Source organism: Crassostrea angulata, chromosome 1 (genome assembly GCF_025612915.1).
Source record: "Crassostrea angulata isolate pt1a10 chromosome 1, ASM2561291v2, whole genome shotgun sequence".
Taxonomy (NCBI): Eukaryota; Metazoa; Mollusca; class Bivalvia; order Ostreida; family Ostreidae; genus Magallana; species Magallana angulata.
In genome coordinates this window covers 27,448,022-27,463,831 of record NC_069111.1, presented here as the reverse complement: position 1 = coordinate 27,463,831, position 15,810 = coordinate 27,448,022, and the positions used below count along the sequence as shown (strand labels likewise).

General features: G+C 34.1%; 1 protein-coding gene across 2 annotated transcripts; it reads left to right on the top strand.

Annotated features, from left to right (window-relative positions):
• The first annotated feature begins 2,068 nt into the window (after nt 1–2,068).
• On the top strand, nt 2,069–15,351 carry LOC128164527 (uncharacterized). 2 transcript variants are annotated; one of them, XM_052828446.1, is made up of 12 exons: nt 2,069–2,212; nt 2,338–2,379; nt 2,572–2,648; nt 2,862–2,933; nt 4,494–4,626; nt 4,792–4,886; nt 5,528–5,596; nt 8,891–8,981; nt 11,339–11,779; nt 11,945–12,171; nt 12,854–13,001; nt 14,923–15,351. In XM_052828446.1, exons 1-12 carry the CDS (start codon nt 2,194–2,196, stop codon nt 15,309–15,311), a joined length of 1,803 nt encoding a protein of 600 aa, XP_052684406.1. In that variant the 5' UTR covers nt 2,069–2,193; the 3' UTR covers nt 15,312–15,351. The 2 variants fall into 2 exon arrangements, with proteins under 2 accessions (XP_052684406.1, XP_052684398.1); XM_052828438.1 differs by having other exon boundaries at nt 8,891–9,002.
• Nucleotides 15,352–15,810: the final 459 nt, after the last annotated feature.

Below are 15,810 nucleotides of genomic sequence, written 5' to 3'. Positions count from 1 at the left end.
ATCCGTTCTATTACCCTCAACCTTAGCAGCACACTTGGCAACGGGTAACACAACGAATTGTTACATGCGCGTAAATTATGCGCGTACGGTTCGCCGTAAAATTAACTTCATTTCTATATAAAAGCAGTAAAATTTTCTCTAAAAGTAAGACATTCAGTATAATAAAATAAATAGTGCCTGCTTGGGAGGGTGTCAATTTCAACAGTTACCCTCCCAAGCAGGCACTATTTATATAATATCACTTGTAGAGGATGGTTTAACAACTCCACTGCTGTCTCATTCTTATGTCCCCTTCTATTCTAAACATGATGTTAGTAATAGCTGAATGGATTTTTGGCTAGGTAATGGGGCACGTCTCCCAATATGGGGGAACCTACTGGAGATTATGTTTCAGTGTTCTATTCCTCGTCAGAAATAATTTAATTGTTAATTCTATCTTTTTCATTTTCATCTTCTCTGGAGGTCCTAAAAATTCACAACAAAAATCTTAAAATTCAATATCATTCACATAAACTTTTAAAATGCATCCAAGCCCATTTTCTCTCTCTCTCTCTCTCTCTCTCTCTCTCTCTCTCTCTCTCTCTCTCTCTCTCTCTCTCTCTCTTTTTTAACATACACTAACAACACTGATAATGTTTATCACATGTTCAACTCAATATGCGTTGGATAACACTCATGTAATAGTTCTGTTTATATTACACTGTTTATTCTTACCTAACATGACGTCATAATTAAAATACCGTAGGTTTAAGTCAGATGATTGACAAAGAATGAAGAAGTATCAAAATGTAACAGTTGAAAAGTGTAGAGTAAATCTGGGTTATAAATCTGAAGCATTTAATGCTGTTTATATATATATATATATATATATATATATATATATATATATATATATATATATATATATATATATATATATATATAGCTCGAAAAATGACAGGTTTGATGTTTGTTAAGCTTGGCACTTTTTCTCCCTGCATAAAGTAGTTGACGTTTCTAAAAGATTGGAGTTTAACAAAAGACGTGGTATTAATAACATATTCTAGCCATCTTTATATCACCCATGATAAATATATACATTAAAGCATCCTTAAAAGTTAACAAATATGGGAAATTTATTTCCTGCTAGAATATAAATAAAATTCATATATCAGATTCCTCAACAGGTCTGTGCATGGGCTATAGTGCTCAGGTGACCGTTAAGGTGGAATAACACACCTGGAAAAAGTCACTCAAATTAACAGGACATTATTTGATAATGAAATATATAATGATAAATAAACTGTACATATGTCAAATAAGCGAAGAATTTGCAGTTTGGGGATAAAAAATGAATATTAAAAATAATTATTTCAGTAAGTAACAACAAAAGTCCCTGCGAGATTCGTACTCTGGATGTACAGATCACAAGTCCAACACTTTATCCACTCGGCTATGGAGTAAATTACATATTATAGTCAATAAATTCCTTTTAATAAAACGAAGTGTCGTTTCGATCAGCGGTCAGCCATTTTGTGATGATGTGTTATTCAACCTTAAAGCTTGTTAGCGTCTTGTTCTTATTACTGCATGGAAAATGCAACCGAGTGCTTATGAATAAAGCCATAATATATATTTTTCATTGCAACTATATACCCAAATAGACAAGTATCAAATAAAATGAAATATAATTTCGGATTTACATAGTGGAAATCTTCATATTGCGAAGATGGCAAAAAATATGAGAAAAAAATAGAAGCTATGTCGCTTCTCACCTTAAGGCACACACTTTGTCGATACACAAGATACTATCATAGTTAACAAATACCATTGAAACACTTGAGGGGTCCTCTGCTAATTTGTTTTTGAGTCGGAATCAATTAGGCTAGTTCTCTCGGCTTTGGTCAAGAACATAGCAGAATACATTAAGTCTTTGGAACCATGTTTTTCCAAAAGATACAAAGATCAACTGAGGACATTCGGTATTATTGCGTAACCCTCCGCTTACAAGTATACAGTCAGTATTTCTTCACTTCATAAATACCATCTTACTCGGTTTTCCTTATCTTTGTTCCAATGATTTTATACTGTTACCAAAGATAACATACTTTTACATTGCGAAATTCAAAACTCAGTACTTCCTCGCCGAAAACAATCTTGAATTTGCGTGTGACATTTTCTAAGTATTATCCAAACGTATTCAACCTGACAAATATGATCTTTTTTGTTTGGGGTGAGTGAATTTTTTTGTGTAAGATATAGCACTTTCACAGCCATCATCTTTTGATTGATTTGATCTCCTGACATTTTCTTATTTCATTATTTTCTGATCCTGGATTTTTTGTTTTTCGTCTGTAGCAACATTTGTCGCATTATCCAATTTACCGAGCAGAATTGAAGGTAAGTAAGATATAGAAAATGCTTTTTGTAAAAATTAACTCAAAGAATAACACAACCTTGCATGGAAAAAAGGGATGTACTTATTCGACCAATTATTCCTTTTCAATCATAAATTAAAATGGTTAGACTACTGTCAATTAATCAGTTCTATCCCTGATTAGTTTTTCCATGGTCATGTGTATATTTGAACAGCTCTCCAGTGTCTGAGATGTTCCAATACTTTTGAGCCCCGGTTGTGTAACAGAATAGAAGCATGCAACAAAGGAGAGGTACGCACAAAATTGATTCACCGTTAGCAATTCAACGGGGGCGCCGTCTTTTTTTTAATTTTAGATTCCGACTTTAAGCTTATTTTCGAGATTTGCATGACCGATTTATGGCCAATCATGGAGTGGTCTTTACCGATGTATTATAAATGAAACATTAACGATACCCATAGCTACAGTTGTTATATCTAGTTATTGTGAGAAGTGTGTGTGTAGGTATGTGGGGTGAGGCTGTACAGGACAGATAATGGAGATACCAGCTTCTGGACTGGATGCATGTCTTCTTTGGTAAGAATATCATGTATATATTTTTTTTCGACCAGTAATCGGTAATTACCTACGCTTGTGAAATTAAATTGTGGTGAATTTTTTTCATGATCTAATCAATATTTATCATCAACGAATTTGGCATACTGTAAACCAGCGTTTGTTCGCGTGCGAAATTGCGATAATAATTCGTCACGAATAAAAGTTGGTTTACAGTACTTCCTGTGTGCATGTGAAAGGCAATTTTTCCAAAATAAACACGTTCAACAAAATGTTAAGTTGTGTCTGTTTAGTTGTCAGCAAACAAAATACAACTTTATAAATAGACAAAATTTAAAGTTTAACCTTCAGAAATAAACAATACATATTTATTTAATTCACTATATAGAAAATTAAAAAATAAGCGCCTTCTCGCAATTCCGTCTGCTTGAGATCAACTATCAACATTTATGGCGAGGATGGTTGTTCCAAATCTAGGAATTATAATAACGAATTAAAAGCATATACACTTTTAAGGTAATACTGCTGTTCAAATTTGGTAACGATGAGTTTACAATTAACACACGTGCATGATCGGTCATCAGAATAAGCATAGAAAACCAACGATATGAGTAGTGTATCAACTCCTTCGTACGATTAAATATTCATATATAAATATTTGTATTATGGTTTATTAATTACAATGTAGTACAAAATCGATACGTAGTGTTATCACAGGCAAAGACACTGGATAATGTAAATATGTCCATATATTTACATTTTCCAGTGTCTTTTCCTGTGATAACGCTGCGTATCGATTTTGTACTATATAACTCATAAAGCCAAATTGAGGCGCCAGCGGGGTTTGCTTATTCATATTTAATTAAAGATTTAATCGTACGATGGCCTAAAATTATATAAATATAAGGAATAAGGAATCATTCTTTGGGTATTATGAGGTGATAATTTCGGTCGGGGCGTGATCAAATCTATCATAAAGCCCTTCTGGCTTTATTGGATTTGATCACGCCCCGACCAAAATTATCACCTCATAATACTCAAAGAATGACTCCTTATTCCTTATTTAAGTACCTCACATGCTATCCAGTTACCACAACATTTACAAAGGCGCACAAACATACTATTATTTGTCGACATATCAACTATATTCGTCCACGATCGTGTCTCCTTGCATGGTTATGCCCAGTTTCATATTCAAGCGATTTAACTCACATTAAGACATGTTATTGTGAATCTTGCTGCGGAGTGAATAACATCACAAGCTTCCCTTTCGTTTTCAATGCAGCCGGTTCAGAATTCAACTCTCTATTTGTGTTTAATCCATTAAATTCAGCTCTGTTCAACTAAAGGCGCATCCATTTTGAAAATTGTTGCTGTTGTTTTGTATTCATACGCGCCGCTTCATTTTCATTATTTACATTTCTTATCAATGACACTTCACAATTTATGATTTGAAAATGTTTTATCTAATGATAACGCACAGCGATGAAGTTTTCCGGTCAATTTTTTCCTTTGATATGGCGACCAATAGAAAAATTATAAAATTCATTTCTTAAATCAGAATAAACATTTTGTTGCCAGGACTGCACAAAGACTGTCAACAGGACAGTGATCAACTCGAAGCGGGACGGTTCTTCTCATATCCCGGGAGTGGTCCTGTGTACGGAATGCTGCGTGGGGGATCTGTGTAACAGCGAGGGGTGCGGAGCCGTCGGTGAGTGTTTATGCAACATAACCTATCACACTTTTGGAACATCCTGCGCAACATTTTAATGCTACCACCGGGGTACTGCCGGGTTCTTATTTTGCTTGCAATGCAAATTATTTGTTGAGTTCTTATTTTTCAAACGTGTTTTTAAGAAAATGTAAATTTTCTTAGGTTACCCGACCAGCAGAGGCCCATTGTGTTACGATTGTCGTGATATACACGCCCCGCACGACTGCCATAAAATTGCTCCTTGCAGCTCTAACGAGGTGAACTTTGCTATAAAAAAAAGTCTGTCCCAAGATATTTATGTAGCACATTTGGACGATTTTTAATAAAAGTACACATACCTGTGAAAGAAGTGCAATTGAATTAGTTGAAAGGGATAATTTCCAAGATAATTTCATTGACACATTATCATCTTTCACTCGAAAAAATTCACAGGGACGAAAAAAAGTCTTACGGAGATTTATAATGGGGAATGTTTACATCTTTTTTCCATTCGGAATACACTCCGAATACATCGCACAATTTTACAACGATATCATCACCTGGCTTCCTGCAATACAAAATTCCCGTAGGCATCACATTTCTTGGCATTATATTGAAACCTCATAAGCTAACAGGGGCGTTTCGACTGAGAAATCTTGGAAATTTTTCATACTTTTGAATGAACACCGTTTGAACCCTGAGGTATTTATAAATATCATGCAATTAAGCAAAATATATCTTGGGACAGAGTTTTATTTTATAATTTTAAATTGCTACATTTATCTGTTTCTATAAAGAGTGCTACTAGATATATACAAAAGAACATTTCTTTTGAAATACATGTATAAATGTGTTGGCATGATAGTAAAATAAGCCCCAGAAAATGTGTAATCAATTTGAAACTGTCATATTTTCTCAGAAATGCTTGGTAGAAGAAAGAACGGTGTTTGGACAGCGGTATTTTACCAGTAGGTGCGAGCATGGACAGGTAATTGTATTTATGTACAGAAATTGGTTCACGGTGGTCCATGCTAAGGCTATTTTTGGGAACTGCATGTGGATACATTGTACCGATATAACAATCCAAGTCTGAATGGCCCTGGGGGACAACCTAACCCTATATAGTATTGTTGTTACCATTACTATAGTACATGTATATGATGGCATATTTCTGCCCCATACATACAAGATGAAACCATGACAACACGCATAAAACTTATGTAAGCATGCAATATAATTACATGTAGTTTTAGATGCAAGATCAAGCTACGAATATTTTATTAGGATCTGTTTCTGAAATTGGAAAAATTTACTTCTATATAGGCAGTGTCTGACAGTATGCATGCAAATTACTTTATAATTGTGTGCCTTATTTATGTCGATATTAAAACATGTAAACAGATTTATTCATGTTTTTATATACCAAGAAACGAGTTAACTAAGTATACTTATATAATGAATAAATATCAATGTCAACATGCGATAAAGTTATATTTTACATGCTTAATATGTATGTCAATATACGAAATAATTATGTAAAAATGCGACAAATCATGTCAACATACATGTACGAATTGTATCTACTTGTAACACATTAATGTCAACATGCGAATATTTAAATTCTATATTCAAGATAATTATGTCAACATCAAAAATAACTGTGTTAACATGCCAAAAACCCCCCCAAAACCAAAACCAAAAACAGTACATGTTTATCAGCAAGCAAAATAATTATGTTAGCATGCAACTTATATCATATGTATGTCAATATACGAAAAAAATATGCAAACTTACGACAAATTATGTTAACATACAAATTAATTGTGTTTACATGCAACAAATTTATGCCAACGTGGGATTAATTAGGTCTACATTCAAGATAATTATGTCAACATCCAAAATAAGTAAGTTAACATGCAGCATATGTCAACATTCGATAAAAGCATGTAGATACATGTATGCGACTTCTTTATGTTGACATGTGAATTATTAATATCAACAAACGAGTTAATTCTGACTACAAGCAAAAAAATAATGCAAGCATACAAGATAATTATACTGACATGCGGCTCAGTATCTACAGAAGTGAAAACTATGTTTTATGGTAGCACACTTCTGCAAATGAATTATGGTTAGCATGCTTGAAATGTATGTCAACATGCTAGATAATTATGTTACATGTACATGCGACAAATTATGTCGACTTACAAATGAATCATGTCTATTTGCAAGGTAATTGTGTCAACATGCGAAATACGTGTATTTGCTTTTTTATGTTAACTTCTAAGCTATTTATGTCAACATCTGAGATTGATTATCTTAATTATGTCAACATACGAGGTAATAAATAATATTGATGTGAACTTATTTATGTCTTCATGCGAGAGAATTGTATTTCATTGCAGCATCTTGAAAAGGACAAGTCTCATGCCAACATATTTAGCTTCGTAGGGACCTAAGTTCGTGTGTTATCTTAATCATACGAAAGAAAATATGAATTTATTAACCTAATTTATCAATTCGTGGAAGATGTTAATTCGTGGATGATAGGTACCCACGAATTCCACAAAAAATTGAGCGACCACGGAATCTAACGACTCCTAAGTAACTCGCCTGTTGACATGAATATCTTGCATGTAAACATGCTAGTAATTGAATGGCATGTTAATAATGAAGTCCATCGCATAACGAGATAATTATCTTGCAAATTACGCGCACGCTGTCTGATACTGGCGTCAGTAAGTAAATTTAATTTTGGGTTATTTACCTATAATAATATCAGATACATATTTTTTAAGATTGCGGGTAAGGGCAGAAATATGTCACTATATTATTATAGTTAAATAATATGTTTTACGGGGCAACCGTTGGGGCGAGCGCAGCATGTGATCAAATAATGAATTATGATAAATCAATAAAAATAAAAGTATCAACGTAACGTAAATGAATTTGAATGCAAAAAAAATATAAACATGCCTATTTTTTCTATTAAATTTCATTATTCATAATTTATAAGATTGTTTATTTATTTAACTCAGATACAATGTTGTTGAATAATAAAGATTTTAACATAATGTTTATTGCAGTTTATTTCCTCTTTTCTTGCAGCAGACATTTTTCTTAAACTTACATATTAAAAATTGACTTATCATGGAGCCCCCCCCCCCCCCGTTTTAAAAAAAAAAATAATTAACGTATAAAAAAAATTTGCTGATCATATGAGAAAAACGGTTTTGGACCCCCCCCCCCGGAGGATGTAATAAATATGAAAATAAAGATACCATTGAGCAGTTAAAGAGCTAAATGCATACTACGCACTCACCATTCCTCACCCGGATTAGAATTTCCCTGATTTTGAGAATTTCTTTTTCATTTTGCTTGTAAATATTTTTTGAATGATGCTACCGCGCCCCCTTTTAAAAAACGTTCCTGGAAATTACTGTAAATATATCGTGAATAAAATAAATGTGAGCATTCATCCAAATGAGAGCAAGTTACAACTGTTTCCTATTTAAAAAAAAAAGATGTCCCCATTCGTTAGCTTTGCAAGATTTTGAGAAGTTTTTGGTATTTATATTTCAGCAGATTTACAATAAATATTTAGAGTAATTTCCCCTTATTGTGACGTCAGAGTTCACGTCGGTCAAGTGTCGTCTGTGTCTTTGAAAAAACCCTGAAGAAAAAAAACTAAGTGAAATATACTGTTTTGTTTACTTAAAAAGCATGATATTCTTGAAATTACACAATTTATCTGTTTCTCAAAAGTTTTACTTTGATTCTCGCGAGAAGGAATCAAGTCTAGTGAGATCGTCCGACATTGATAAATTGCATTGTGGGTCGAAATTTACTGACTCCGAAAAATTCTGTAGAAATCCATTGTGACGTCACTCGAAAGGAACGACAACTCTGTTAGTCTTATGTAATGGTTTTATTTACTATGCATGATGTACATAGTCTTTTATCTTGTTCTCGTGAGAGTGTGAAATGGGAAACCATATTTACAGGGAATTACTGGGACGATTAAAACAAGGCATTACTGGTCCGATTTACTGACGCCAAAAAAATCCGTTGAATGAATGTGCAACTAGTCCGAATTTTCTATTCACACATGCCTTGCCGGTAGAGCTCGCTTCGCGCCGGCGCTGCGCGCCGGCGAGCTGCGCTCGCTATAATGTCATATATTTCTTTTTACGATTTTGATGTTTAAATTGTATGGGTGAAACTAAAAAACTATACTGAAAAAAAACCCACAAATAACAACTGAAAATAATATATTTTTCAGACGTGCGAGTCCCTTGCCCTGTATCCCTCAGCATTTGGCAGACGACGAGCTGTCGGCGATAAGTGTCATCAATGTTGCCATGGCGACCTGTGTAATAACAACTGTAACCTAGGTATGGCCCAACACAGTTAAGCATTTCGAATTCTAGTTATGCATTATTTCGTAAGAGTTAAAAAATGAAACAAAGATACCTAATTATCCAAATCATTGATTTTTTAAATGAATTTATATAGTAAAACATTTATTGAAAGGGTTATTTCAAATCTACGCGCTTACCAGCCGGTATTACTGAATCTTAGATGATTTGATATCGAAAAACCTCTCTTAATTATATGAAGGGTTTTCAATTTATTTGAGCATTATTATTTTTGTTGTCGAAAAATCAAACCTTACCGTAGAACATATTTGTTATATTTTACAATCCTTCTATTTATACTTACATGTACCATACATCACAACCAAAAAATGTTTTGTTCATTTAGGGAATAAATAGAATATTTATTTGTTTTATACGATATAAAATGGTTTGGGGCAGTTTACGCTTTATAAACCGCGAAGCGGTTTATAAAAAAGCGTAAACTGTTTCAAACCATTTTATATCGTATAAAACTAATAAATATTGAATTCATTGCTTATAATTTATTTTTTTACTCTTCATTGTAGAAAAAACGGTCATTTGACCTTTAAAATGACGTTAAATTATACAAAATTCAAACGTAACGTCAGGCGGATTGATACGGTTTTTGACGTTACGTTTTACTATGACGTAGACAACATTTTTAATACGATATAAAGTAATTTTATAGCCAATCAGAAAACGCGTTACAACCAGAATTAAATTATTTTAAAATAAAGACCTTCAGTATAATAAAAAAAAATAGTGCCTGCTTGGGAGGGTGGTGTTATTTCGACTGTTTCCTTCCAAAACAGGCACTATTTTAGATTGCTCTTTTAAACAACATCCTGGTAATAGGGAAAATGTTTTATAACCTTGTCTACGCGGGTTACAGTATTATATACTTAGGGTGCTTTCCATTTAACCGGCATCGCCGGATTTGCCGATGTTGCCTTCGTCGCCGATTGCTGGAACGCGCGTCGCCAGCGAGCGATTGTGGCAACGCAATATGCCGTTGCCGATTAGGAAACAATATGGCGTCGAGGTTATCAAATTCTACAAAACCAGTATTTCTAAAACTACAATTTGTCTTACTACATTGAAATACATTAAAACTGCAAATAGCCAAAATTTCTGGATCAAATTTTAAGATAAGTATCAGTTTCAAGCTGCAATCGTCATCGTTGGATCATTGTGACGTTGCCAACCGTTCCATTAACGTCACCGTTTCCCGATAACGTCGCCGGCGAGGCAACGTTAATGGAAAGCGCCCTTATTCTGCAATGCTTGCACCCTTCATGCCCGCACAAATACTGTTAAATAATTTAATTCTGGCTGTAACGCGCTTTCTGATTGGCTAAAAATTATTTTATGTCGTATAAAGAATGTTGCCTACGTCAAAGTAGGATTAACGTCAAAACATGTCAATACGCCTGACGTTACGTTTGAATTTTGTACAATTTTACGTCATTTTAAAGGTCAAATAACCGTTTTTATCTGCAATGAAGAGTAAAAATAAATAAGTTATAAGCAATGAATTCAATATTTATTAGTTTTATACGATATAAAATGGTTTGAAACAGTTTACGCTTTTTTATAAACCGTGCTTTTATGAATTTTACGGCGAACCATGTAACATTTCGTTGTATTACCCGTTGCTAAGTGTGTTGTTAACGCTGAGCGTAATAGAAAGGATTACAAAGTAATCATTTTAAATAATGGGTAAGCTAGCGCTGTAGCCATCTTAAAATACAAAAGAAGATTTGTTAACCATTGGTTTAATTTTTTTAATCGATTTTAATAATAATTAATAGGAAGGCACTGGAATTGTGTTTTGGGTGGGTTGGGGCAGTCTCAATTCAAAATGGTGAATTAAGCGTAGGCTTCACGTAGGCGATGGCATAACTCATAAACTGTGTTTTAATCATTCTGTATTTATAGTAAATACTTTCGATTTTGAGGTTAGAAAAAATAAGAGATTAGGAGAACCATTGGAACTGTTTGGAGCAATCGTATCTACTCGGGCCTTTCCGGTAAGCTCGGAAAACATATCCGATGTTGTTTTCCGAGCTTAAAGGTGGATAACGAAAGCTAGCTTTTATCATTTTTTAAGAAATAACCTAGCATTATAAGACCTAAGATACTTTTATTTTTTGGCATTTACAACAAAATACAAAATTTTAGAACATACGTAGATGATAAAACAAAAGCGCTCGCTCTGGCAATGCGATCTGGAATATCAACTTTTTTTCATGGATCTAGTACTGGTCAATGTGAGAGCAGACTTTATAACAATATGTATTTTTAAAATTACAACATTTGACTATTTTCAGCAAATGGGGTAACTGCATCCAGCACAGCTCAAACAGTGATGTCAACAACGTCTGCCCCCGTGTCGTCTAATGTCGCCTTCTTTGCAAAATCCACGTCAGTTTCATCCAGTGGACGCATTATATTCAACCAAACCTCGGTTAATATAGGCGGTGGATATAACGCTGGGTCGGGGCTATTTACTTGTCCTCACGCGGGCATTTACATGTTTGCTTTCGGAATTGATTCTCATGGCCACAGCGTCCAAACGTATTTGACAAGGAACGGTCGTGCTGTCGGCGTGGCAGCAATCACTGATCCAAAGATGTCGTCCATTGACGACTCCAGCACCGCTTTTGTCGTGCTGCGTCTGAACACGAACGACGAAGTCGTCGTACAACGGGCTGGCAGCCAAGACCCAAATAACGGATTCTTCGCTGGTTGGCAAATCAGTCCTCTGGACAGTAAGTCACTTGTTTTATGCGGGAAACATTTATTTGATTTAGATACAACGTGAAAATTGAAGATGTCTTATAGAATAAGATTTGAGAAAACTGCTCTTTGTTTGTTGGTTTGTTTTGTTATTTTTACAAGTGCATTGTTTGATATTACATGTGTCTCATTTTTAGTTGACGCAGTAGCTTTCACGGTAGCGCTGAACAACAGCTACTCTTCAAGCCAGATTCCTTTTAACAGCGTCATCTACGACAACAGGGGAAGCTATCAGTCCACTAACCAAAGCTTTACGGCCCAAGAGTCTGGGTTGTACGTCATTGGGCTGACTGGAGAGCAAACCGGGGGCCAATACAGTGACCTAGGCATTCAAATCAACAGAAACACGGGTACCGGTCTTAACGTAAGTGTTATTGATACATGTATAACGTAAGTATAATTATTATATATATATATATATATATATATATATATATATATATATATATATATATATATATATATATATATATATATATTATATATATATATATTAGTAATTTCTTTATGACAGCTTCACTTTTTTTTCGACTTTGAAAGGTATAGTCCAATTCAGATCATCAATTACGCGAATGGCGTTTATGAAATAAAAATAACGTAAAGTCAATTGTCAATAATTTAAACTTTATTTGAACAAAATGTGAAAATTATTTTATTGTAGTTAATATGAAATATATTTTATCTATCTTTGTATATGATCTATCTTATCTATCTTTGTATATTATGAGTTGGCCATTGGGGTCTAACATGATCAAATCTATCATAAAGCGTTTGATCCCCCCACCAAAATCATCACCCATAATACTCGAAGTCAAGACTCCTTATTCCTTAGAAACATTAATCACATTTCATAATCATGTGGAAAATGTAAATATATTTATCACAAAGTGTCGAATGTTTTATTGATTTAATAAATTCTCGATATTCTAAAAGGTTACATTGACGTCACACCGGTATACTAAGTGAACCAGTAATTAACCAATCTCGGTAAATAACATGTACGTCTCAGCAAGACTCTGACATGAGTATTCCTCTTTCTTAATCAGACATTTGCAGATTCAGAGGGTATCCACTCGGATTCGTCTGCTTCTCTCGCTGTCTTCAATCTAAACTCTGGAGATAATGTCCGCGGGGCAGGCAGTCACTTTGTTGGGTACAGAGGGACAACAACATTTTCCGCATATAAAGTTTCAAGTATTTAACTTTAACAATTATTTGATTGATCTTAAATCAAATCATTACTAATAAGAATGTAGTGCTTGTTTCTTGATACCTTTCATTGTCTTTCCTTTATTCAAAACCGGTTGTTAATTAGTACAGAACTAATTATTTTCCTTGTTTTGACCACTCCAGAGAATATCAAATTTTAGAGATGTAGTCTTTATCGAACTTTTTTAAATGCATGTACCTGAATTGAGTCTTAAAGATATCAAGAGGCCCATGAAACACATCTCTTACCTTCCACTCAAGGTTAAAGCTGAACACCGCATGTAAATAGGCACTGTACGCCATATTTCTCCTTCATCACTGCTGTCCCTTCGACTCCTATATAAGGATCAGACCTCTAAACAGTTCCAAGTACTTCGCTGTAGAGGTCTCACCTGTGTGGACGTACATCTTGTCTCGCCGTGTTACTCGGTCGCGATAAAATTATCAATGGACTTTATATGGTTTGAGCCTAAAATGGCCCCCTTAAATGAACATGGCCATTTTACTGTAATTCTTTGTTTTATTTGTTCAAATATACATTTGAAGTTTTTTCATAATTTTCATTTTCATTCTAGTGCCAACAATTTAAAACTATGACATCAAAAAATTTTACCTTTTACCGCCATTTCCGCATTTTTAGCATAAAACGGCTTGTTTTGAGGCAGTTTTTCTTTAAGGAGACATTGAGCGACTGCTTGAACAAACAAAATATTTTTACCAAAGATGTATCTCTACAGTACTTATAACTGACAAAAAGTTCGCTCTTGTTTAAAGAGTCGCTCTATATTTTCAATTCGAAAAAAGATAAGAAAAATGTCAATTTTGGACTGATTTTGATTGAATTATAAAAATAGCGTCACTTCTGACGTCATATACTCCCAGTGAGTGCATATAAATCAAATAAATAGGTGAAAAACATATTTTATGTCAGCTCTTTTATAAAACAACACAACAAATTAATGTACCTGAATCACTTTAAAAATAGCGAATTGTGGGGGCCAAAATTGAGTAATATCATATATAGTTCTTTTACACACTTTTTTCAAGCCAGGAGAACAGTAACATCAAAAGAATTGGTCAATGCATTATTTGCAAACAGAATATGCACATAAAATAAGAAATAAATGCATAAAATCCAAAGACAACAGAAGGAATACTACTTGTCGGCCACGAGTTTCAGGTGTGCAATCAGGTGTAACGAAATAGAAAGGTTTATATACCAGGTACGCTATTTACGAGCGGTGTTCAGCTTTAAGGTTTTTTTTAGAGGAAGATATTTGGAAAAAACCCAATAATTCATAATTATGTCTCAATAAATAAAAGGATTTGCCCTTCATTTTAACAAATTGAATCTGCCTACTCAATAATACTCTCTGCCAAATTTGGTTGGAATTAGCTCATTGGTTTTGGAGAAGTACATATATGTAGTTGCTTTCAGCTCAGATGAGCAAAAAAAATTCTTTGCCGTTCTTTATACCAAATTCTAAAAGATTAAGATGACCTTTATATTGTATTATTTTTAGTATCAGCTTTCACTTAATTCTTCTAACTCTTTTGTTCTATATTTCATAGTTTATGACAATGGTATCTAAATTCTAATAGGACCAGAACATATGCAATAAAAGTCCAGACTCATTGAACATTCCATAAACAAAAAGATATGTTTGAATAAAACCCTGTGGTTGATAAATTTTATGATTTTTACCCGACGAGTTGTGAATATTCTTAAACAGACAGCCAGTTATAGATAGGTGTCATATACCATCACGAATAAATTTTATCACATGTTTAAATCCTATTTTTAATCAATATTTTATAGGCTTTTTGATACGAAGTTTGTAACGTTTTCAAGTCAATCCGCCATATACTGAGCCAAACAAATGAAAAATTCTATCATTTTACATAGACAGATCAATGCCAGCTTACACTGCGTTACTGTCAAGCGACACATCCAGTACCAACATAGTGTTCAATGACGTTATCGTAAATACGCACCACGACTATGATCATCTGACGGGTGAATTCACGTGCAGCGTGCCCGGGACCTACCTCTTCACGTGGAATGCAGTAACCAATGGCCATTCTCTCAGAACACGGCTGGTTATTCAGATCAAAGGAGGGTCTACTATCACCGCTTTAGACATCGTAGGAGAGGAGAATAAGGGTGACGAGTATGATAGCAGCACTGGGGTGTTTATATACTCTCTCAATTCCGGGGACACTGTCAGAATTGTGAAAACTACGGGGACAGTGGAAGGAGGATATTCATCCTTTTCTGGGTGGATGCTTTTTTAATTTATGTTGTCATGACAATAGGAATAAAAGACTTAATATTTGTTCGTGTTTTTTTTATTAAGGCGTCGAGCTAATGCTCGGCAGCCTTCTAGCGATCGTCTGGATTGGCAATCGTCCAAAAATTCACGCGCTGCACCGCCTTTTAAATGCGCATAAGAAATAAGTTCCTAAAAGTATTAAACGTATTACAAGATTTTTTTTCCATTTATTCAACTAAATTGTGTACAAAAAACCCAACTTTGCCTCCCTGGTGATTGACAACTCATTGCATAAGAATAAATTTGCTTAATCAAGAAATGGCGGATGAATACAATCAGGCCTAAGTGTAAAGATTCACTAGATATTATTTTAGTTTATCGCTTACATTTTAATTGGAGACCGTGCCCGATAGAAATAACATTTTAGATGTAAATTTATTTGTTATCGGGCACGGTCTCCAAAATAAATGTAAGCGATAAGCGTATCTAGTAATTTCGTTGCAAAAAGTAAACTCGATAAT

Coding starts and splice junctions, on each gene's coding strand:
- LOC128164527 (XM_052828438.1), top strand. Junction 4,887..5,527: donor CTCCTTGCAGCTCTAACGAG/GTGAACTTTGCT, acceptor ATATTTTCTCAG/AAATGCTTGGTAGAAGAAAG. Junction 11,780..11,944: donor GCAAATCAGTCCTCTGGACA/GTAAGTCACTTG, acceptor TCTCATTTTTAG/TTGACGCAGTAGCTTTCACG.